The sequence below is a fragment of the Somniosus microcephalus genome, chromosome 5, assembly GCF_052327205.1.
Source record: "Somniosus microcephalus isolate GS21.2 chromosome 5, FLI_Smic_1.0, whole genome shotgun sequence".
Classification (NCBI taxonomy): domain Eukaryota; kingdom Metazoa; phylum Chordata; class Chondrichthyes; order Squaliformes; family Somniosidae; genus Somniosus; species Somniosus microcephalus.
The window spans coordinates 246,811,841-246,837,451 of NC_140991.1; the positions used below are offsets into that span (position 1 = coordinate 246,811,841).

At 44.0% G+C, this 25,611-nt stretch overlaps 1 protein-coding gene across 1 annotated transcript in view; it reads left to right on the top strand.

Moving 5' to 3' along the window:
- The window catches only part of tbc1d7 (TBC1 domain family, member 7), a 60,763-nt gene that overhangs the window by 9,433 nt on the left and 25,719 nt on the right, over nucleotides 1–25,611 (top strand). Inside the window, 4 exon segments of the mRNA XM_085988802.1 lie at nucleotides 1,328–1,408; nucleotides 21,150–21,337; nucleotides 22,624–22,713; nucleotides 22,715–22,762. Coding sequence (XP_085844928.1) covers nucleotides 1,328–1,408; nucleotides 21,150–21,337; nucleotides 22,624–22,713; nucleotides 22,715–22,762 — 407 coding nt within the window.

Sequence of the window (25,611 nt, forward strand, 5' to 3'; positions counted from 1 at the left end):
TGTGACTTTGACGAGAGCCGTTTCGGTACTGTGGCAAGGGCGGAAACCTGATTGGAGGGATTCAAACATGGAAGTGCAGGACATGTCGTGTCAACAAACATGTCGAGGAAACTGAGGCTCTTCCTGTAGGCCCTTTTTTGTGGGTAGTGCCTCCTGCGCGCCTCTGCTGGCCCCTCTCTGTTGTGCAGCTACAGATCTGTGAGCAGCAGGCTGCTGCGGGTACTGTTAGTGTTGCTGGTCATCTTGGTCCTCATCTGTGGACCAATTTCAGGCAAGATGAGCAGCATCCTTCCTGATGTGATGGAGCAAACCTCTAAAAGTGTAGGAAGTAACCTCTAAATTGTACAAAGTAACATCTCAGCAAAAGTAATGTGAACAAACCCCTTTCCACTAGCAGGTAAGAAAGCAGCTGTGAGTACTGAATATTTATTGGCATCTTTGCCTGGGATTGCTTCAGCCCACTCAATTACCGCTGTGTACTCGCCTTGGTTTCATTAACGAGTTTCAGGAAACCCGTGGACCCGACATTAAACTGAAAACATTGTGTCATTATCACTTTAATTGAGCGATTAGCATATGGAAATTGACAACCCGCCTCTCCTGAGCGGTTGTGTGCGCACAACTCCAACGTGTTCCAGTCAAATGCGGAAGTCGGTGGGTTGGAGCCGGCTTCCCCACGCACTGTCCATTTAGCTGGTTTTAACTCCCCACCTGTACCCAAACCCACGCGCTCTTCCAGATTAAAATTCAGCCCCAAGAGTCACTTGTGTGGAACAGGACTTGTGTAGGCCAATCCGGAGAGCGGTGACAGGTTTCCTTCCCTGAAGAACATTGGTGAGCTAGTTGTGTTTTTTATGACAATCTGGCAGCTTTTTTGGTCAATTTGTCTAGTGCTTACCCATTTATTCCTTGATTTAATTCAGTTTCACAATTTGTCATGGTGGGATTTGAGCTCATGTCCTCTGGGTTGTTAGTCTAGTGATAGAACTACTATACTCGTAAACTAAAACTGGTGGTGAGATGGCCTCATTATAACACTCCATGTTCTGGGCTGGGTAAATTGATGAATTAGCAGTGCACGTGGAGTCTGTTGCGCACTGACATGTTCTCGTCTTGTTCTGAGTCTGAAGTCCAGTTTTCGATAGCTGAGGCTTGTTTTGGAAAAAATTAAACCATTTTTCACAGTTCTGGTGAGAGGCTTTGTATTTGATAGGATGAATAATGTGTTCACACACTAGTAAACCAAGCTTCAAACACTTGTATATCAATTCTATTCAAGATAAAATATGATCTATAATTTAATTTATTAAAAATTTGTGTTTTGCAGATGTTGAGAAGCTCTGCACATTTGCTCAACGCTATCCTCTTCCCTCCATGTATCGTATTCTTGTATGGAAAGTATTGCTTGGTATGTCTAAATGATCATCTTCTGATTCACACTGATCTATTTAATTATATCTATTGTGGATGAAACCTGTAATTATTTGGGCCCTTGTCTTAGTTCCGTACACTGAAATTAGTTCTGTTATTTGTATGCTAAGAGTAATTCTTTCATCCTACCTGATGGGCAATTTCATTAAAGTAAATTTGAGATTTCAAATATATAACTATGCCAGCAACGTTAGAAGTTATTTCATGCTTTTTGCAAACTGTGATACAGCTAGGAGGGTAAACCAGCCTATTAGTGAGCCTCCTGAGTGTTTCTCGATCTGAATGAGGCTGTACGTCAGTGAGGCTGCTGCTACCTCTGGATAATTGTGTTGCTGACTTCACAGCCTAGAAATTGGATGGCGCTACACCTGTTTTTCAAGATCTAAAAGGGTGCCTAAGCCTCTAATATCACAGACAGGAAGCGCGAGCTCATTACGAGCCAAAGGTGCATCACATGCCATATTGGTATAGACAAAAAAAAGTGTCCAAGGCCCACACTTGAAACAGGCGTTAGTTCCTTTGCATATGCAAATAAGGGGCATAACACCTGTTTGAGCTCCCCTCTACAGGCACCATTCAGGAAAACCAAGTCTACATGCAGCCTAACCAGCGATCCTTAAAGGTGCCGCTGCAGGCTGCCACCAAAAAGGCAAGATAACAATACTTATCTGAATGAGCTGCTCCTGGCTCTGTTAAAACAAGTGGCACTGCCTGCCACCTCTCGCAGGACTCTGCAGCTTGCCAGTCTCATTGAAGTGAGACCCAAGGTCCAAAATCGGGTGTGCCTCGGGGCTACCTGTTAAGGCGCAGGATCGGTCCCTGCACCCAGTTCATGCTGGCACGCTGGGGCAAACAAGTTTTTAGGCCCTCTAGGCTGAACTCCTTGTCATTAAATATTTCTTCTTTCAAAATCAGTGCTGTAAATGGTCTAAATGTCTTCAGTTCTCATCACAAATCCTATCGGACAATAAGCTTTTTCTTGTATCCTGTCCATGAGCGTGAGAAAGCTGTTAAAGATATTAGAACATAAATAGGAGCAGGAGTAGGCCATACGGCCCTTCAAGCCTGCTCTCCCACTCAATAAGATCATGACTGATCTTCAACCTCACTCCACTTTCCCGCCTGATCCCCATATCCCTTGATTCCCTTAGAGTCCAAAAATCGATCTCAGCCTTGAATATACTCAATGACTGAGCATCCTCAGCCCTCTGGGGCAGAGCATTCCAAAGATTTACAACCCTCTGAGTAAAGACATTCCTCCTCATCTCAGTCTTAAATGGCCGAACCCCTTATCAAGAGACTGTGCCCCCTAGTTCTAGATTCTCCAGCCAGGGGAAACAACCTCTCAGCATCTACCCTGTCAATCCATCTCAGAATCTTGCATGTTTCAATGAGATCACACCTCATTCTTCTAAACTCCAGGGAATCAATCTAGTGAACCTAAGGCAAGTATATCCTTCCTCAGGTAACGAGACCAAAACTGCGCACAGTACTCCAGGTTGGTCTCGCCAAAGTCCTGTACAATTGTAGTAAGACTTCCTTACTCTTGTACTCCAACCCCCTGGCAATAAAGGCCAACATGCCATTTGCCTGCCTAATTGTACCTGCATGCTGACTGTGTTTCCTGTATAAGGACACCTAAATCTCTCTCAACACCAAGATTTAATAGTTTCTCACTATTTAAAAGATATTCTGTTTTTATATTGTTCCTAGAAAAGTGAATAACCTCACATTTCTCCACATTATACTACATCTGCCACTTTATTGCCCACTCACTTAGCCTGTCTATCGGCTCTTTGTGTTCTCCTCACCGCTTACTTTCCCACCTAGCTTTGTATCGTCAGCAAACTTGGATACATTACACTCGGTCCCTTCATCGAAGTAATTAATATAAATTGTAAATAGCCAAGACCCAAGCACTGATCCTTGCGGCACCCCACTAGTTACAGCCTGCCAACCTGAAAATGACCCATTTATCCCTACTCTCTGTTTTCTGACTGTTAACCAATTCTCTATCCATGCTAATATATTACCCCCAACCACATGATCCCTTATCTTGTTTAACAATGTTTTATGTGGCACCTTATCAAATGCCTTTTGGAAAACCAAATATACTACATCCACTGGTTCCCCTTTATCTACCCTGCTAGTTATATCCTCAAAAAACTCTAATAAATTTGTTAAACACCATTTCCTTTGACGCTGCCTAATCATATAATTTTCTAAGTGCCCTGTTATCACTTCCTTAATAATGGATTCCAGCATTTTCCTGACAACTGATGTCGGGTTAACTGGCCTCTATTTCCCTGTTTTCTCTCTCCCTCCTTTCTTGAATAACAGTGTTACATTTGCTACCTTCCAATCCGCTGGGACCATTCCAGAATCTAGGGAAATTTGGAAGATCACAACCAATGCATCAATTATCTCTGCAGCCACCTCTTTTAGAACCCTAGGATGTAGACCATCAGGTCCAGAGGAGTTGTCATTTTTTAGTCCCATTACATTCTCCAGTACTTTTTATTTACTAATTAATTACTTTAAGTTCGTCACTTTCATTTCATTTCAAAGAGCTGAATAGCCTCCTGTGCTGTAATCTCTGATTCTGAGGTAACAACAGACCCATTGTAAAGCAATGGGATTGATTATCATGAATAAAATTGGGGATCATCTGTACAACAATGACCTAGTTAACAGGAGTCAGCATTCCTTCAGAAGGGGAAGACCCTGCCTGCAGCCACCACTTTTCGAACCCTAGGTCCATCAGGTCCAGGAGATTTGTCAGCTTTTAGTCCCAATAGTTTCTAAAGTAATTTTTCTCTACTGATCTTAATTACTTTAAGTTCCTCGAAGCGCGAGTACAGGGGAGATTTACGAAGATATTGCCAGGACTGGGGAATTTTAGCTATGAGGAAAGATTGGCTAGGCTGGGGTTGTTTTCTTTGGAGCAGAGGAGGCTCAGGGGAGATTTAATTGAGGTGTATAAAATTATGTGGGCCCTAGATAGAATGGATGGGAAGGACCTATTTCCCTTAGCAGAGAGGTTAATAACTAGGGAGCATAGATTTAAAATAATTGGTAGAAGGATTAGATGGGAGTTGAGGAGAATTTTTTCACCCAGAGTGTGGTGGGGGTCTGGAACTCACTGCCTGAAAGGGTTGTAGAGGCAGAAGCCCTTGTCACATTTAAAAAGTACTTGGATATGCACTTGATGTGCCGTAACCTACAAGGCTACGGATCCAAGAGCTGGATAGTGGGATTAGACTGGATAGCTCTTTTTCGACCAGCACAGACACGATGGGCCAAATGGCCTCCTCCTCTGCCATAAACTTCTGTGACGCAGTACAGAACCCTTGGACAAGCTTGGCTTTATAGAGACTAAAGAGTTCTTCAGGAGAATTTGTTTTTAGCAAGTCTTCTCCGATGCAGCTTTAATAATGGAGAAGATGTAGGGATGCAATTTTCGGCCAAAATGATCAATAGTCGAAGGAGGATTAAACCCTTAAAGGTAAGAGGTGTTAGCTGCTGGTTGCACTTGGTATGAGACAGGAAGAAACTCATTGGAAAATTGATTGCACAAATGAGATAAAGATGTAGAGGAATGGAGGTTTTGTGTATTGACTGAGTGCGGTATTAGGAAAATCCATGAATGCTGCTATTCATCTGTTTTGCTAATGTGGTGTATGTGCCTTTAAGTGCAATTGTGGTGTATGTGCCTTTAAGAGCCCCAGGTGTGCGTAATGCCGGTAATTGCCACTTGGGCTATATAAGCCTGTGTATTGTGTATATCCTTTAGAACCCCCCCCCCCCCCCCCAGACTTGCTTAGTAAATACCTATGAACCAACTCCTGTCTTCAGTGTCTTTATCTACACACGGACACTACAGTGGCGACGAAGTGGAAACGGACTTACCTGCAATTCGGCAGCACCTCAAGGACATCGATTCCTCCAGCGTCCAGAAGACTCAAGGAAGTAATAGAAACTGTGGTTTCACCAGCTGGCCAAGCTGGTGGCAGGTACTGCGCTAATCCTTCCTGGGCGTCAGGCTGGGGCTCCAGCGGCGGGCTCTACAGCTGAGACAGGCAGCGAAATCGGAGGCAAGCAATAACGGACTGGGAGGGTGCACTCGGGAGACGGCCGGCGCGGCAAGCAGGTCAGCGTTTAGACCTCCGTCGGGAACGAGTCTCCAACAGTGAATAAACGGAAACCACAGTAAAACAGCGTTGTTATCGGTAGCAGCGGTGGGAAAGCGCAGGAAGCGCCATATCGTTGCTACAGAGAGAAAAAAAAAAGCACGGGAAGCGCCATATCTTTTTTGAAATGCCTAAGTCTGGCAATATTGATGCTTTTGATAACGAAACAGAGCCTAACTTTGGCAATATTGATGTTTTTGATAACAAGATAGAGGATTGGACCACATATGTAGAAAGAGTGGAGGTGTTTTGCACCGCAAATGGAATAGAAGATGAAAAAAAAGCTTCAGTGCTTCTGGATCTAATGGGCGCAGAAACATACAAGCTGTTACGCAACTTAATCACTCCAGCCGAACCGATGGACAAGAATTTTGAGGAGATGGTTGATACCCTACACTGCCAATTCGAGGCAGGACTGGCAGATTTTCTGCAAGACAAATTCATCTGCGATCCCCTAAGTGTAGAAACACAAAAAAAGGTTTCTTCTGGAAAAGATTTAACACTGGACAAGGCTTTCAGTGCAATAGGAGCGGCAAAGATACAGCAAAGGCCACAGGACTTCGGCACCCATGAAATGACACGGGGTTTCGAGAGATGTTATCGCTGCGGCAGATCCAACCATGACCAGAGGGATTGTTGGTTCAAAGAAAAAGCATGCAGGCGATGCGGAAAGATGGGACACATTCCACGTGTATGCCGATCTGAAAATAAAAAATCCACTAACGGGAAAAGAATCAATAAGGAAAAGCACAGAAAGGTACAAATGATGACGGACAGTAGCTCCAAAGACCAGAAGAGCGATAGCGACTCCGGAAACAAGAGACTAAGCTCTCTCAAATTACATAATGTAATTGCCAATGAAGATTACCAGACCATTTGGGTTACCCTCATAATAGCAGGGTCCCCAGTTAAAATGGAGCTAGATACAGGATCAGCTCTAACCGTAATAAATCGACGAGATTACGAGAGGCTATTTTCGCATATACCTCTAAAAGACACATCCGTTATCTTAAAAACATATACGGGGCAGAAAGTATACCCCAAAGGAAAAATAAAGGTGCCTGTGGTATACAACGGCAAAGAAATACAAAAGTTGTATTTATACATTCTACAAGATGGTGGTCCACCGTTGTTGGGACGTGAATGGATAAGGAAGATACGTTTAGACTGGCACTCCATTCAGGCACTGACGGTGACCAGTAAGGAAAAAAACAATGATGACATCATACCTGAACGATTAAAAGACATCTTGGCCAACGCCAAAGAAGTGTTTCAAGAGAAACTAGGAACCTTGAAAGGCATCACCGCCTCAATAAAAGTGGAAGATGCAGCAATTCCAAAAATTTTTAAGGCAAGACCGGTGCCATACGCAATACGTCCGGCAGTCAAGGCAGAGCTGGAGAATTTGGAAAAGGCAGGCGTATTATCCAAAATAGATTGGAGCGAATGGGCAACACCCATCGTTCCAGTCATGAAAAAAGCATTGAAAAATAACTGAGGAACAGAGAAAAATTCGCATCTGTGGGGACTTTAAGGTGACTGTAAACCCGGTCCTTCACACGGTACAGTATCCTCTTCCGAGGATAGAAGATATTTTCGCCTCACTATCCGGAGGAAAACGTTTCACAAAAATTGACTTGGCACAGGCATATCTACAGATGGAGGTTGAGGAGACCTCTAAAAAGTATCTCACAATAAACACACACACAGGCCTGTACCAGTACAATCGACTGGTTTTTGGAGTAGCATCAGCTCCAGCTATCTGGCAAAGAGCTATGGAGCAAGTCCTGCAAGGGATTCCGGGGACTCAGTGTTACCTAGACGACATCCTTATAACAGGAGAAAACGACAACGAGCACCTTGCCAATTTGGAGCAGGTGCTCACTAGGCTGAAAGAACGGGGCCTACGAGCAAATCGCCCCAGTGCGAATTTTTCCAAAATCAGATATATTGTGGCCACATAATGAATAAGGAAGGGTTGCATAAGTCACCTGAAAAAATTGAAGCAGTTATAAAAGCCCCAGCACCTGAAAATGTTTCACAATTGAGGTCATTCCTGGGATTAATAAATTACTATCATAAATTTTTACCGAACTTATCAACTATTCTACCCCCTCTTAATAATCTTCTACACACAGGAGTGATTTGGAAATGGAACGAAGACTGTAAACGTGCCTTCCATAAATGTAAAGACTTAATCACATCCGAGAAAGTTTTGGCTCATTACAACCCATCACTACCAATCAGACTGGCGTGCGATGCATCCCCTTACGGCATAGGAGCGGTATTGTCCCATAGATTCCCTGATGGCTCGGAACAGCCGATAGCTTTTGCGTCACGCTCATTGAACTCAGCTGAGCGTAACTATTCCCAGATAGACAGGGAAGCACTCAGCCTGGTATGGGGAGTGAAGAAATTCAACCATTACCTACATGGACAAAAATTTACCTTGCTGACTGACCATCAACCCCTCATCTCCATATTCAACCCTAAGAAAGGTGTCCCCATTATGACGGCACAAAGACTACAGAGGTGGTCCCTTTTTCTAGGGGCACACCAATACAACATTGAATACAAAGGGTCAAAACAGCATGGGAATGCTGACGGTTTATCGCGCCTGCCGTTGCCAACGATAGAAGAGGCACCTACAGTAGACCCAGTAGAGATATTCCACTCTACCATAGTGGAATGTCTACCGGTGACAAATTCTGCCATTGAAAGGGAGACCAGAAATGACCCTACTCTCTCACGGGTCTACGATTTAACAATGAAGGGATGGCCAGCACCTGGCGAACCACTGTTGCCAGCATTCTCGCAAAGAAGAGAACAGCTGTCAGTGTGCCGAGGAACCTTGATGTGTGGATCCAGAGTGGTGATTCCACCCAAACTCCAGGATAAAGTGCTAAAGGAGCTTCACGAGGGGCATCTGGGTGGAGTGAAAATGAAGAACCTAGCTAGGGCGTTTGTATGGTGGCCAGGTATCGATGGAGACATCGAAGACATGACCAAGAGCTGCCTAGGATGCCAGAAGGTCCAAAATGCTCCGCCACAGGCCCCTCTACATCCATGGGAGTGGCCCTCATCTCCCTGGCAAAGGGTGCACATCGACTTTGCTGGTCCATTTATGGATTCAATGTTCTTAATCGCAGTTGATGCACACTCCAAGTGGCCGGAGGTAATAAAGATGTCCTCCACCACCACGGAAAAAACCATCACCGTATTAAGGACCATATTTGCCAGGAATGGGCTGCCGGAACAGATATGTTCTGATAATGGACCGCAATTTGTGTCCAAAGAATTCAGAAAGTTCTTAAAGAACAATGGGGTAAAGCACTACACGTCCGCCCCATACCATCCCGCCACCAATGGATTGGCTGAAAGGTTTGTCCAGACCTTTAAGAAGGCCATAAAGGCCATGGGTAATGAAGACATAAAACTTCAGCACAAGGTGGATAACTTCTTATTTGCATATAGGAATGCAACACATATGGTTACAAACCAAACTCCCGCCATGATGTTCTACATTAGAAACCTAAGATACCGGCTGGATTTGGTCAAGCCCAACATCCGAAGGGACGTGGAGAACCGGCAGTTTCAGGGCATGAATGAAAGGCCAACTAGGGCCTTCCAGATAGGCCAACCGGTTTTGGCCCGGGACTACCGTACCGAGAAATGGCAGCCTGGAACTATCTGCACACGACTAGGACCACTGATGTATACCGTGGACATCGGAGAAAGCATAATAAGGCGCCATGCTGACCAAATCATCAAGTCATCCGAAAAGGGACAACCTACACCACCACGCTATACATCTAACGATGAAGTAGAGATACCCATATCTACCTCCGATCCGGTGATACTGGAACCCGATGAACCCGACACTGGCCTTCAAGCCGAATCAGCCTTGCCAGAAGAACCTACTACACCACCAGAAACTACTACACCCCCGAGGCGTTATCCGGACCGAGTCAGGAAGCCTCCTGAGAGACTAACCTATAATTAATTAATACAGCAATGTATATTATTTTGCATATAACATGTAATTAATAATTATTTAAAATATGATGTACTAGTTAGCTAGAAGGGGAGAAATTGTGGTGTATGTGCCTTTAAGAGCCCCAGGTGTGCGTAATGCCGGTAATTGCCACTTGGGCTATATAAGCCTGTGTATTGTGTATATCCTTTAGAACCCCCCCAGACTTGCTTAGTAAATACCTATGAACCAACTCCTGTCTTCAGTGTCTTTGTCTACACACGGACACTACAGCTAACAAAATAAAATATCACCTTTTAAGGGCCTTGGTCAATGTTTATTGCCAGTAGAAATTATCGCTTAAACTTGCTCTGTTAATTGTGACTGTTTCACCAGTATAGTAAAACAGCAGTGCACCAAAATGTTTCATATAAGGAATTAAATACCAGCACATAATCTCATCTCATATATTCTACTGAATGAGCCTAAATATTATTGTTAGTGATGTTACTGGACAGGCATGTGACATGTTTTTCACAGAATCACAGAAACCCCACAGTGCAGATAGAGGCCATTTCGGCCCATCGAGCCTGCACCGACACATATCCCACCCGATCCCCGTAACCCCTACACCGACACATATCCCACCCGATCCCCGTAACCCCTGCACCGACACATATCCCACCCGATCCCCGTAACCCCTACACCAACACATATCCCACCCGATCCCCGTAACCCCACGTATTTAATCCCCCTAACACTAAGGGTCAATTTATCATAGCCAATCAACCTAACTCGCACATCTTTGGACTGTGGGAGGAAACCCACGCAAACACGGGGAGAATGTGTAAACTCCACACAGACAGTCACCCGAGGCCGGTGGCAACAGTGCTAACCACTATGCCACCGTGAGCTATTTTAATTACTATGATGCAAAGAATATGTTTTGTTACTCTTGTAAATATTGGAGATTCTCAATGGTTCAGCTGGTTAAGTCAGTGTATTTTAAATGGTTTATGCCTCTGATAATAATAGTGGACAGAAGAGTATCATAATGAGTGCATTAAGCTTCTGTCCGCCAATGTCCTGAATCGTGATTTCTGGGCGATGATTCTTCGTGCTGTTGTGCTAAGATTAATGAGACAGTGATGTTAACACCCTGTGTACACAGCACCTGATCTGACCCAAGGTCTGAAATGGAGAATTGAGTTTTAGATAATGCCTAAATTAGACTGAGAAACGAGAGAATTAGCAAAATCATCAGTGTTAACATTTGCTAAGTGGTTTAAAGGGAAACCTCTGACATTAAGTGAGAAAAGAGAAGTGTCTCGTATTGAAAGAAGGGCCTAGAAATTGGGCCACTTAACGCCACCCATTTGTGCTGCAGTCCTGGCAAAAAATGGCGACCGCCACTCCAGCACCCTTATCTGGCGTGGGACTCAGCGGCTGCCATTTTTTTGAGGGCCTTAATGCTGTCGATAGCAGCGCTGGCCTTGGACATGTAAATGAAGAGAGGTGACATCAGTTGGCGTGCAACGCCGACTTAACGTCACCTCAGCGAACTTCGACGTCAGCGCTGAGTTCAGTGCTGGGTCCTAGGCTCGCTCTAATAACCGAACGTTCAGCAGACTGACAAAGACGCTGCAATCATTGAATCATAGAATGGTTATAGCACAGGAGGGGGCCATTTGGCCTGTCTAGCTCGTGCCAACTCTCTGCAAGAGCACTTCAGCTAGACCCAATCCCCTGCCCTTTCTACGTGGCTCTGTAAAATGTTTTCCTTCAAGTACTTCTCTAATTCCCTTTTGAAAGCCATGATTGAGTCTACCTCCACCACCCTTTCAGACAGTGCATTCCAGATCATAACCACTCGCTGCGTAAAAAAGTTTTTCCACATGTTGCCTTTCGACCTTCTGCCATTGGGAACAGTTTCTCTCTATCTACTCTGTCCAGACCCCTCATGATTTTGAACACCTCCATCAAATCTCCACTCAATCTTCTCTGCTCTAAGGAGAACAACCCCAGTTTCTCCAGTCTATCCAGGTAACTGAAGTCTCTCATCCCTGGAACCATTCTTGTAAATCTTTTCTGCACCCTCTCTAAAGGCTTCATATCCTTTCTAAAGTGCAGTGCTCAGAATTGGAAACACTACTCCAGTTGAGGCCGAACCAGTGTTTTATAAAGGTTCATCATAACTTCCTTGCTTTTGTACTCTATGCCTCTATTTATAAAGTGCAGGTGCTTTTTTTTTTAACCGCTTTCTCAACCTGTCCTGCCACCTTCAAAGATTTGCACACACAAACCCCAGGTCTCTCTGTTCCTGCACCCCTTTAGCATTGTATCCTTTAGTTTATATTGCCTCGCCTCGTTCTTCCTACCAAAATGTATCACTTTGCACTTTTCTGCATTAAACTTCATCTGCTATGTGTCTGCCCATTCCACCAGCCTGTCTATGTCCTCTTGAAGTCTATCACTATTCTCTTCACTGTTCACTATACATCCAAGTTTTGTGTCATCTGCAAATTTTGAAATTGTGCCCTGTACACCTAAATTGAAATCATTAATATATATCAAGAAAAGCAGTGGTCCTAGTACCGATCCCTGGGGAACACCACTGTGTACCTTCCTCCAGTCCGAAAAACAACCGTTCAGCACTACTGTTTCCTATCACTTAGCCCATTTAGTCTCCATGCCGCCACTGTCCCTTTTATTCCATGGGCATCAACTTTGCTGGCAAGCCTATTATGTGGCACTTTATTAAATGCCTTTTGGAAGTCTATGTACACCACATTGCCCTCATCAACCCTCTCTGTTACCTCATCAAAAAATTGAATGAAGTTGGTTAAACATGATTTGCCTTTAACAAATCTGTGCTGGTTTCCCTTAATTAATCCACACTTGTCCAAGCGACTGTTAATTTTGTCCTGGATTATCGTTTCTAAAAGCTTCCCCACCACTGAGGTTAAGCTGACTGGTCTATAGTTGCTGGGTTTATCCTTACACTTTTTTGAACAAGGGTGTAACATTTGCAATTCTCCAGTCCTCTGGCACCACCCCCGTATCTGAGGAGGATTGGAAGATTATGGCCAGTACCTCTGCAATTTCCACCTTTAATTCCCTCAGCATCCTAGGATGCTTCCCATCTGGTCCTGGTGACTTACCTACTTTAAGTACAGCCAGCCTTTCTAGTACCTCCTCTTTATCAATTTTTATCCCATCTAATATCACAACTATCTCCTCTTTCGCAATGACTTTGGCAGCATCTTCCTTGGTAAAGACAAATGCAAAGTACTCATTTAGTTCCTTCGCCATGCCCTCTGCCTCCATGCATCGGTCTCCATTTTGCTCCCTAATTGGCCCCACCTCTCCTCTTACTACCTGTTAATATTTATATGCCTATAGAAGATTTTTGGATTTCGTTTGTTAGCTGCCAGTCTATTCTCATTCTCTCTTTGCCCCTCTTTCCTTTTTCACTTCCCCTCTGAACTTTGTGTATTCAGCCTGGTTCTCACTTGTATTCTCAACCTGATATCTGTCGTATACCCCTTTTTTCTGCTTTATCTTACTCTCTATCTCTATCTCTTTCGTCCTCCAGGGAGCTCTAGCTTTGGTTGCCCCACCATTCCCCCTTGTGGGAATGTGCCTCGACTGTACCCGAACCATCTCCTCTTTAAAGGCAACCCATTGTTCGATTACAGTTTTGCCTGCCAATTTTCTATTCCAATTTACCCGGGCCAGCTCCATTCTCAACCCACTGAAATTGGCCCTCCTCCAGTTAAGTATTTTGACTCTAGATTGCTCTTTGTCCTTTTCCATAGCTAACCTAAACCTTATGATACTATGATCACTGTTCCCTAAATGTTCCGCAATTAGTTTATGCAAATATTGGCCCGGATTAAAATGTTTAGAATTATTTTTCAAAAAGTTAAATTTTTATTGTATTTGGTGTAATTAAGAGACTTTTAATTAAATTTGAAAATAAGAGCATTTATATTTATTACAGTTGTTTAAATTGTTAATTATTTGGGGATTCCATTGCACGTCATTAGGGGATTCCGTTCAGAAATGACTGCAATGGAATCCTCTTTTCTCATTGGGGGACCTGGCCCACGTGATCCTAGGGACGCTTCCGAACCGCCTGCGTCCCTGGGCTCCGTGGGCCTTTACGCAGGCATATGCCTGGCGGCCCGAGACCCGAACTCTCCGTAGCTTTGGAGCCAGGAGGTAAGTTCATAGATATTTCGCTGGTCAGAGGCGTACTCCAGAGACTCGCCTCCGACCGCAAATTCAGGGCCTTTGTCTTAAACCACAAAGCTCAAGCACCTTGTCACTTCCACCTGAACTAAATGGAATTGCAGACTAGAAATCACTCCAAGATGTCTTTTCTTATTATAGTGTGCATACATACTGAAATAGTTTTGTTCAGTTTTAGATCATTGTGGCAGTGTGGAGTTTTCTCTTGTTCACCATCTGCAGCTGGCAGTGTGGATTCTGATGGCCAGTGAACTCTCATGAAGGCAACAGCACTGAAAGATTAATAGCTGATCAAAACCTGCATAATTATTGAAAACAATTGCAGTTGATTACTGGGAAATAATCAGGCCAGTATTTATAATACAGCTGAGTAGTTTGCATGAGAGAATAGTGTTACCCAGTCCCTCTGATGGTGAAAGGAAATATATTTGTGTAATTCCAATCAGTCACACAATTCTAGAGTTGATTATATAGAATGGTATCATTTTTTGACCTAATTTGACACTGGATTCTAGAGGATTAAGCTAGTAGTCTGTTGTATCATGAGGATACAGTTTATGAAGAGTAAAAGTGCTATTATTTGAGAACAGAGACCTGTAGTGATGAGTTTGTCAAATAATAGGTGTTTTTATACAGTTTCTATATTGGTGAGGGAGCCACAAACAGTATATATGGCTTATATATATATCAGGTCATAAGATTTGCAGAGTGATGCCAAGTACTATTATATGATTATACAGAAGCAATTTTGGAAGTATAGTGAACAGTGAGGAGGATAGTGATAGACTTCAAGAGGACATAAACAGGTTGGTGAAAGGGGCGGGCACGTGGCAGATGAAATTTAACGCAGAAAAGTGCAAAGTGATACATTTTGGTAGGAAGCATGAGGAGAGGCAATATAAACTAAAGGGTACAATTCTAAAGGAGGTGCATGAACAGTGAGACCTGGGGGTATATGTGCACAAATCGTCCCTTCATCTAAGTCATCAATATAAATTGTAAATAGCTGAGGCCCCAGCATTGATCCTTGCAGTACCCCGCTAGTTACAGCCTGCAAACCTGAAAAAGTCCCGTTTATTCCTGCTCTGTTTTCTGTCCATTAACCAATCCTCAATCCATGCCAATCTATTATTCCCACCCCATGAGTCCTAATTTTGTGTAATAACCTCTTGTGGGGCTTTTTGAAAATCCAAATACACTACATCCACTGGTTCCCCCTTATCCATCCTATCAATTACATCTTCAAAAAACTATAACAGATTTTTCAAACACTATTTCCCTTTCATAAAACCACGTTGAATGGTGAGAGACTGGGAAGCCTAATCATTTTACAATTTTCTATGTAACCTGTTGCCACATTCCAAATAATAGATTCTAGCATTTTGCCTACTACTGATGTCAGGCTAACTGGCCTATAGTTCCCCGTTTTTTCTCTTCCTCCTTTCTTAATAGCGGGGTTATGTTTGCTACCTTCCAATCCTTGGATCCCCTAGAATCTAGGGGATTCTGAAAGATTAATACCAGTGCATCCACTATCCCTGCAGTTACCTCTTTTAAAACCCTAGGATGCAGATGGTCGGGTCCAGGGGATTTGTCGCCACTTAGTCCCATTAATTTCTCCAGTACTGCATTATGTCTTTACTTATACTGATTTCGTTAAGTTCCTCATTCTCTCTAGACCCTTGGTTCCCCATTATTTCCGGAATGTTTTTTGTGTCTTCTACTGTGAAGACAGATACAAAGTATTTGTTTAATGTCTCTGCCATTTCCTTATTGCTCATTATAATTTCTCCTGTCTCTGCCTCTAATGGGCCCACATTTACTTTCACTAATCTCTTATTTACATACCTATAGAAACATTTACAATTTTGTTTATGTCTCTTGCTAATTTACACTCATTCTTTTTTCTCTTTCCTCATCAATTTCTTGGTCCTCCTTTGCTGAATTCTAAAATCCTCCCAATCCTCAGGCTTCCTACTCTTTGACAACATTATAAGCCTCTTCCTTTGATCTAATATCTTTAACTTCTCTTGTTAGCCACGGTTGGACCACTTTTCCTGTGGGATTTTTGTGCCTTAAAGAAATGTATATTTGTTGTAAATTATGTATTAATTCCTTAAATGCTAGCCATTGTTTGTCTACCGTCACACCTTTTAATGTAGTTTCCCAATATACCTTAGCCAACTTGCCCCTCATACATACTTAGTTTGCTTTGTTTAGATTTAAGACCCTCGTTTCGGACTTAACTAAATCACTTTCAAACTGAATATAAAATTCTATCATATTACAGGAAACTTTTGTTTAACCAGAGGTTAAAAGTCCGGAAAGCTCTATCTACCGGCAAAATTCAGGAGCCGTTTTCTATAAGTTTTTTTACTTCTCGTTGCTTTTTTTTTCCCAGTCAGGCTCTGCAAGGTCTGTAGCTAAGCAACAGCTTCAGCTAGAGACGCTTGCAGCTGCAGCCGACTGTTTTGAAGCCGTTGCTAAGCAACAGGGTTTGTTGATTCACACGGAGCTGAAAAGCTCTGTATGTTTTAACATTGCCGCTGGTTTATACGGCAGTTTTGATCTAACGGCACCAGCTCGGTCCCGTCAGTGCCGGATACCAGAAAGTTTCCTGTATGGTCACTCTTCTCTAAAGGCCGCTTTACTACAAGGTTACTAATGAACCCTTTCTTATTGCACAATACTAGATCTAAAATAGCCTGTTCCCAAGTTGGTTCATCAACATACTGATCTAGAAAACTACCTTGTATATATTCCATGAACTCGTCCTCCACACTATTATTGCAATTTTGGTTTCCCTAGTCTGTATGTAGATTAAAGTCCCCATGATTACTGTATTACCCTTGGTACATGCACCTCTAATTTCCTGATTTATACTCTGCCCTACATTACACCTACTGTTTGGGGCCTATAAACAACTCCCACCAATGTTTTCTGCCCCTTGCTGTTTCTTAGCTCCACCCAAACTGATTCTACTTCTTGATTTTCCGAGCTAAGATCCTTTCTCTCTACTGTCTTTATCCCATCCTCCTTTTCCATTTTGCCTATCTCTTCTAAAAGTTAAGTATCCTGGAATATTTAGTTCCCAACCTTAGTCACTTTGCAACCACGTCTCCGTTATGCCTATTAGATCAAACCTATTAATTTCTATCTGCACTATTAATTTTGTTGCGAATGCTTCGCGCATTCAGACATAGTGCCTTTAGCTTTGACTTATTTCTATTTTTCCCTGATGTCACTTTAGTCACTGCCCTATTACCTTTGTTACTCTCTCTGTCCCTTCCTGACCCACTCTGCTTATTTTTACCCAAAACTCTGCTCTGCTCTAGAGCCTTGCCATTTCTCTTGCTGCTTTTAAATTTACTCTTTCCTGAATCCTCCCACCGCCCCCCCCCCCCCCCCCCCCCCCCCCCTTCATTAGTTTAAAGCCCTGTCTACTGCCCTAGTTATTCGATTCGCAAGGACACTGGTTCCAGCCCGGTTTAAGTGGAGCCCGTCCCAACGGAACAGCTCCCTCTTTCCCCAGTACTAGTGCCAGTGCTCCATGAACCGAAACCCCTTCCTCCCACACCACTCTTTCAGCCACGCATTTAACCTTCTAATCTGCTTATCCCTCTGCCAGTTGGAGCATGGCTCAGGTATCAATCCAGAGATAATTACATTTGAGATTCTGCTTTTTAATTTGGACCCCCAACTCCTCAAACTCTCTCAGCAGAACGTCATTCCTAGTTCTACCTATGTCGTTGGTTCCTACATGGACCACGACAGCTGGATCCTCCCCTTCCCACTCCAAGTTCTTCTCTTGCCACGATGAGATGTCTTTAACCCTGGCACCAGGCAGGCAACTCAGCCTTCGGTACTCCCTGTCGCGGCTGCAGAGAATAGTATCTATCCTCCTGACTATACTGTCGCCTACCACTACCACATTCCTTTTTACTCCCCCCCACTTGAATGGCCTCCTGTACCACGGTGCTGTGGTCAGTTTGCCCATCCTCCCTGCAGTCCTTGTTCTCACCCATACAGGCAACAAGTACCTCGTACCTGTTGGACCAGATCAAGGGCTGAGGCTCCTCCATCACTAAATCCTGGGTCCCTCCATAACTTCCTGACTCGCAGTCATACCCTCTTGTCCCTGACCATTAACTAACTCTAAAATACTACTTAACCTAAGTGGTGTGTGTTGGATCCGTGTGTTAATAGAGACACGGAATGCAGGAGTTGATTTAACAAGCGTTTACTGAACAAAGTCTGGAGGTGAACTAACTACACAAGACGCTCTACAGGCTTATATACCCGAGTGGTCACTACTGGTACTACAGTATACAGGGGCTTCAAAAACATAGTTCCTCTTAAAGGTACATACACTACAGTGTGACTGCCTCCTGGAACAAAGTGTCCAGGTAACGCTCCCCTTCCCTGATGCATCACCATGTCTGCAGCTCAACAATTCTGAGCCAAAGTTCCTCGGGCTGCAGGCATTTACTGCAGATGTGGTCGCTCAGGATCGCGATGGTTTCCACCAACTTCCCCATGCTGCAGTTACGACACACCACCTGCACTGCCATCTCTATCAACCTTATTTTATTTATATAATTAGTTACAGTTTTTATTCAAACGATTAATTTTAGTTTTAATTTTTAGTTTTAATTAGTTAATTCTGTAACTCCTCACCAAAGAGTGTACAGTGATTGAGTTCGCGAGTTTGATACAGAAATACTCTGAGACAATTCTAAAAATATATAGATTTATTAAAGAACCGGATGTAGTTAACAGCTGGTGATTCAATCGCAACTTTAACAGTTCAGAATACAAATAGCTTACATTTCTTATTCTCAGAGATCCTTATTCTCAAATTTTAACTTCGTTACATTTTTACATTTCTTATTATTTCTAATCCAGGATATCCACCAAAATCAAATAAAAGCACCTTTTTGATCCCCGAGACTCAGAGTTTAAAAACTTACAGAGCCTTCCTCTGAAGTTAAGAATCGCTTGCCCCTTCCAGCGACTTCTGACTTTCTATCTGAAAGTTCCATATTTTATACCCTTTATGCGGTGGTATATCCTTTGAAGTTTCCTGCTGATGTAAGCTAATTATCTCTAGTCCTTCTTTCTAATCTTACTGTCAGTTCAGATGTTAACTTGCAGAATCCTGTCTCTACCTTTAGGTGTTCAAGTTTTATCATAAAAAATGGTTATAACTGATGTATCTATTTGATGCCATTCTTACGAAGGTTTCCATTCAATTTTTAAATCATCTTAGCTGCTTATAAACAGATGTTGTGTCTCCTAACTGTTCCATTTTCAACACAAACACTATGTGATTGCTTGGTGCATCTATTGATGTAATATTTACTTACAAAGTCTTCTGTTTGTACCTTTTACAATATGTAAAACAAAAACACTTCAACTAGGGTGTTCTATGCATTTCTTAGCTACTTCAATGGTTACATCACAGCCGTCGTGTCTGCTTGTTTCATTTGATGTGATATTTATGAAGGCATATGGGCCTAGAAATTCAGTCGCGTTTGCGCCCACTTATTGGCTGAAGAGTGGTTTGCGCCGGAAGTTTTTTAGCGCCCGAAATTCAGTTTGTCCCTAACATCGGCGTTAGCCGGTAGCGCTGCGCCGGCACCGATGACGTCATTGGTGTGCGCAGCGCCCCGGCTCCAATGCGATTCCGTGCCGACCGCCAAATTCAGTTGCGGCCGCAAACAGCGTTTGAAAAACGGTGCCTTGCAGCTCCGAGAGGCCGGCGCATAAAGGTGGACGGGCGGTCGGCCGCTTTCCCGGCGGCCGCCTGGCCGCACCTCCCTCCCCGGACTCCTGCACCACCCCCCCGCGGCATTGGTGTCTGACTCCCGCGAGCCTGGCACTTCTCCGTGGTGCTGGGCTCATTTGCCGGGGGAATCCAGCGGCGATCTCACGGCTGCAGGCAGCTCCTCCTTAAGAGAAGGAGGAGGCCTGCAGTACCCCAGCCTGCCGCACCACATCGGGTGCCGCAGCGGCAGCTGGACGCCTGCAATTGACTTTCATCGCCCCAAGCGAGGCGGCCAAACCCTGCAATAGCGCCCGCCTCCGTCTTGGGGCGCCGCAACTGAATTTCAGGCGGGCGCTACGGGAATCCGGGCGAGCGCTAAATTTCGGGCGCTAAATTTCGGGCGCTAAAGACCTGGCGGGGCCTTACTGAATTTCTAGGCCATGGTTCTTTAATGTTCTGAGTTTCTATTCGAAGTGTTAGTTTTTAACACTTAACTTGGGCATTGCTATTGTGTTTCTTCCAATGTTCAGACATAGAGGAACCTCCAACCTGCTGTTTCAACAGGGTATTGTCTTAGTATTAACAACCAATTCCCATTTCAAAAGCTTGTATGTTGTTTACAGCTTTGTGTCAACACTTCATTTTATCTTAGAAGCCTGTATTCTGTTTACAGCCTGTGTCTTTGAGGCTTTTAGATTTTTAAACCCAGTTTTCATGTTTTAATAAAGTCAGAAATTCCATTCATAGGATGGTGTATCTTTCTGAAATATGGCTATTCCTTTACAAAATAGTCTGAACCTTTAGATCCAATTAAGCGTCTTTAGGATTCGGCTACCTCTAACTTTAGTTGAGAGTGAACGTCTGGGGAATACACCTGATCTGGGGTAGCCCTACAGGGGCAAGGACTAGTAACAATCTTTTCACTATTGTATACTTTCTAGTCTACACACCTGCTTGTTTGCTGCATCTAGGCATTATTATCTGATTGTGGAATTATTTTATGTAGTTCTATAGATTTATGTTGACCTTGCAAAAAGGCCAAGTTTCTAAATGACCAGTTTTAGTGATGTTGGTTGAAGGATTAATGCTGGCCAGAACACTGGAAAAAGTCCCATGTTCTTTGTCAAAAAGTGCCATGGGATCTTTTTCATCCACCTGAGGGGGCAGACGGGGCCTCCGTCAGTACTGCAGTGAAGTGTCAACCTAGATTATGTGCTCAAGTCTCTGGAGTGGGGCTTGAACCCACAACCTTCTGACTGAGATGAAAGTGCTACCACTGAGCTAACAAGTGTGTGATCATTGAGTAGCAGCACTTCCCATTTTGATGCTGAGAAAATTAATGTGCAATAAATGCATTTATCATGCGATAATGCCAATTTTTAGATTTTTAAATATGAAATTGAATAAATTGAATAAGATGGATATGTTTTGCAAGGTGACTGGAAGAAAGTTGAACTCTGAGCTGTGGATTTTGGTGACTTGGAAATTTTTTATGTGTAGCCCTGTAATTAATATTTACCTAATTTCTTTAAAGGTATTCTTCCTCCTCACTATGATTCTCACTCTGCTGTGGTGACATTTCGGAAAGAACAGTACCAGGACTTGTTGCAAGCATTGCAGGTTATTCGGTTTGTTCAAGATTCCACCCCACAGGTTTGGGTCTACCTCCGAATGTACCAATTAGAGTCTGGAACACTACCACGTCGTCCATCTCAGTTGCTGGTCAGTCTTTATTTCAAATAAAAATTGTTTTTTGAAGTCATTGGAAAAAGAAATTGGGAAAGGTGGAAAACAGGCTGCTGATTCGCTATCCCCCATTTTTCACTATCGCACAAAGTCAAAATCTACCCCACTGGGTGCAGCATGCTTGTTTTATGGAAGGCAAAATTAAGTGTTACAGTTTGAATGATCCACCTGTTGCTTGTAAGAAAGCCAGTACTGTACTATTCAAACATTACCCTGAGTCAGCACAGCTTCCTTCCCTAAATGGATTTCTGGGGAAGTGTTGGATGACATTGAATGCTCTGGACATGGTCACTGATATTACTCTGTGTTCTGGCATCAGAAACCCTAAATGGGGAAACTATTTAAAAACCACTGATCTTGTTAAAATTTAAATTACCTTATTCAGAGTTCCTCCTAAGATTAAAGCAAGCTGTGTAGTTTAATTTCCAATTGTGGGCATCATTTTTTAAACAATCAACAATTAATCACACTTATCAGTTTCTGTTCTCATTAGCTGAAAAACCTGTAACTGCAATTTCCATTTGATCGACGGCTTTAAGTAGCGTTGTGCCAAGATAATTCATGGCTTTATTACAGCATTGCAAAATTTGTAATTTGTTCCTGCTATGTTCACCTTTGGTGTGTGATATAGAAAAATCTGTTAGATGACCACCAATATTTTCTATCTTAGGTTCAGTAACCGATCTTGGATAATTGGCATTTGATTTACTAAAAACGTTTGGTCCTGTTCACTTTATCTCCCAATGTAGCATAATTGGCCTTAATCTGTTATTGAAGGGGTCCAAGTGTAAGGGTTAATGGTACTGGACTAGCAACCCAGAAGTCGGGAGTTCAAATATCACCATTGCAGGTTGTAAAATTGAATTCAATAAATCAGCTCATTTTTGGCCCAGCATCAGAAAAATAGCATGAAAATTGCAGAAATTTTGTTAAACCTCCAACTTATTCGCTAATGGCCTTCAGTAAAGGAAACCTGCCATCCCTACCTGGTCTAGCCTACCTGATTTTTGTGACTCTTGGTGCTCTGTGAAGTGGCCTAACAAGCCACTCTGCTGTATAAGAAGTTGCTATAAAGTAGGGTCCACCACCTTCTCAGCGTAACTAGGGGTGGGTGTTATAAATGCGGTCTTGCCAGCTTCACCTACATCCTGAGAGCAAATAAATAAAAAAATACTTTTTAATGCTGTGATATCCTGATTCTCCAGCTGTCGTAATGGTTATTTTTTTTTAAATGTCATTAGTAAACTTGTTCTTTATCTCAGGAACCAGAGGATGAAGTGTTTATTGCAATAGCAGAAGCAATGGAAGAGATGGTGGAAAATGATGTTGATGCCTACTGGCTAGTCAAATGCTTTTGTGAACCAATTCAATAATAAATACGGAGATTCAGTGCCTCACTTGGTAAGTGACATGCTAAACGATTCAAATGGGATTAATTAAGAGGGGGAAAATAGAGTATGAGAGTAAGCTTTCAAGGAACATAAAAACTGACTGTAAAAGCTTCTATAGATATGTGAAGAGAAAAAGATTGGTGAAATCAAGCGTAGGTCCCTTGCAGTCAGAATCAGGGGAATTTATAATGGGGAACAAAGAAATGGCAGACCAATTAAATACATACTTTGGTTCTGTCTTCAAAACGGAGGACACAAATAACCTCCCAGAGATGTCGGGGAGAGTCTAATGAGAGGGAGGAACTGAAAGAAATCAGTATTTGTAGGGATATGGTTTTAGGGAAATTGACGGGATTGAAGACCGATAAATCCCCAGGGCCTGATAATCTAGATCCGAGGGTACTCAAGGAAGTGGCCCTAGAAATAGTAGATGCATTGCTGGTCATCTTCCAAAATTCTATAGACTCTGGAACAGTTCCCATGGATTGGAGGGTAGCTGATGTTACCCCACTATTCAAAAAAGGTGGTAAAGAGAAAATGGGGAATTATAGGAATTATCGGTAGTGGGGAAAATGCTAGAGTCCATTATAAAAGATGTAATAGCAGAGCACTTGGGAAAACAGTGACAGGATAGGACAAAGTCAACATGGATTTACAAAAGGTAAATCATGCTTGATTAATCTACTGGAATTTTTTGAGGATGTAACTGGTAAAATAGATAAGGGAGAGCCAGTGGATGTGGTGTATTTGGACTTTCAGAAGGCTTTTGATAAGGTAAAGTTAAGGCACATGGGATTGGGGGCAAGGTACTGACTTGGATAGAGAACTGGTTGGCAGACAGGAAGCAAAGAGTTGGAATAAACTGGTCTTTTTCCGAGTGGCAGGCAGTGACTAGTGGGGTACAGCAGGGATCGGTCCTAGGACCCCAGCTATTCACAATATATATTAATGATCTAGACGAGGGAACTAGATGTAATATCTCCAAGTTTGCAGACGGCACAAAGCTGGGTGGGCTTGTGTGCTGTGAGGAGGATGCCGAGAAACTCCAGTATGATTTGGACAGGTTGGGTGATTGGGGCAGATGCATGGCAGATGCAGTATAATGTGGATAAATGCGAGGGTTATCCACTTTGGTGGCAAAAACAGGAAGGCAGATTATTATCTGAACAGCAATAGATTGGGAGAAGGGGAAGTGCAATGAGACCTGGGTGTCCTTGTGCACCAGTCGCTGAAGGTAAGCATGCAGGTTGCTGCAGGTGGTTAAGAAGGCAAATGGTATGTTGGTCTTCGTAGCGAGAGGGTTCGAGTACAGGAACCAGGATGTCTTGCTGCAGTTGTACAGGGCCTTGGTGAGACCACACCTTGAGTATTGTGTGCAGTTTTGGTTGCCTTATCTGAGGAAGGATGTTCTTGCCATGGAGGGAGTGCAGCGAAGATTCACCAGACTGATGCCTGGGATGGCAGGAATGACTATGAGGAGAGATTGGGCTTATACTCGCTGGAGTTTAGTAGAATGAGAGGGGATCTCATTGAAACTTATAAAATTCTAACAGGACTAGACAGACTAGATGCAGGAAGGATGTTCCCGATGGCCGGGGAGTCCAGAACCAGGGGTCACAGTCTAAGGATAAGGGGTAAGCCATTTAGGACAGAGATGAGGAGGAATTTCTTCACCCAGAGAGTGGTGAACCTGTGGAATTCTCTACCACAGAAGGCAGTGGAGGCCAACTCATCTATATATATAAAGCGGCTCTTCTGTCTGTCTGTCTTTCTGTCTGGTCTCGATGCGTTTGGAAGTTACAGAGCGTACCGACGCGCGCGTCGCCTCAAAAGAAAGCTTGCGATTCCGGACCGGTCATCGGCGTATTTACGTTTCGGCCGGACAAAAATCCCGCCCGCGGTATCCCAAAAACGTTCAGCGTTCCGCTCATTAGCATCTCATTAGCGACCGTGTGACCTCGAGGTCTTCCTACAGTTGAGTGTCGAGTGACTCGACGATTGACCAATCCTACGCTTGGGTGACCTGACCGGTCGACCAATCGGTGCGTGTGTGGGCGGGCCTTATCCTTCTGAACCGAGGTGAGTGGCCGCCATCTTGATTTTCCACGATTTTTTCCCCCACACTTTCTGTGTGTTAGGGAACTAAGGTAAATATTTGAATTATGTGTTAGGGAATTAATTAACAATTTATTTCAGTTTTATATTGTGTTTAGCAAGCCCCCCTCCCCCCTCCTCACCCTCGCGCAGGGGGGACTCGGTGCTGGTCTCCAGGCCCGCTGCAGGCAGGCCTGAAGCTCCAAAAATTTCTCTATCTCTCTCTCTTCCCTCTCCTCTTCCCTCTCTCTCCTTCTCCTCTTCCCTCTCTCTCCTTCTCCTCTTCCCTCTCTACTTCCCCCTCTCAGGTTTGACGGTGTCGGGGCCCGAAGTGAGCCGCTCTAACGGCCGCCAGCCCGCGGGGTTTCCCTGCCTACTCCCCGCTCTAACGGCCGCCAGCCCGCGGGGTTTCCCTGCCTACTCCCCGCGGGCCGCCTCGCGCCGCTGGCACTGACCGCGCATGCGCCGCCCGCCCGCGAGAGCCCGCTCTGGCTTTCTTTTAAACGGCAACCACGCATGCGCACGGCCGTTGCGCAGCCCGCCTTGACGCCGGCACGCATGCGCACGGCCCCCGTGACGCCAGCCACACAGCGGGGGGGAGGAGAGAGCCTCGCGAAATCGCGGGGGGGAGAGCCTCGGGAAATCGCGGGGGGGGGGGGAGAGCCTCGGGAAATCGCGGGGGGGGTGGGGGAGAGCCTTGGGAAATCGCGGGGGGAGAGAGCCTCGGGAAATCGCGGGGGGGCGGGGGGGAGAGAGCCTCGGGAA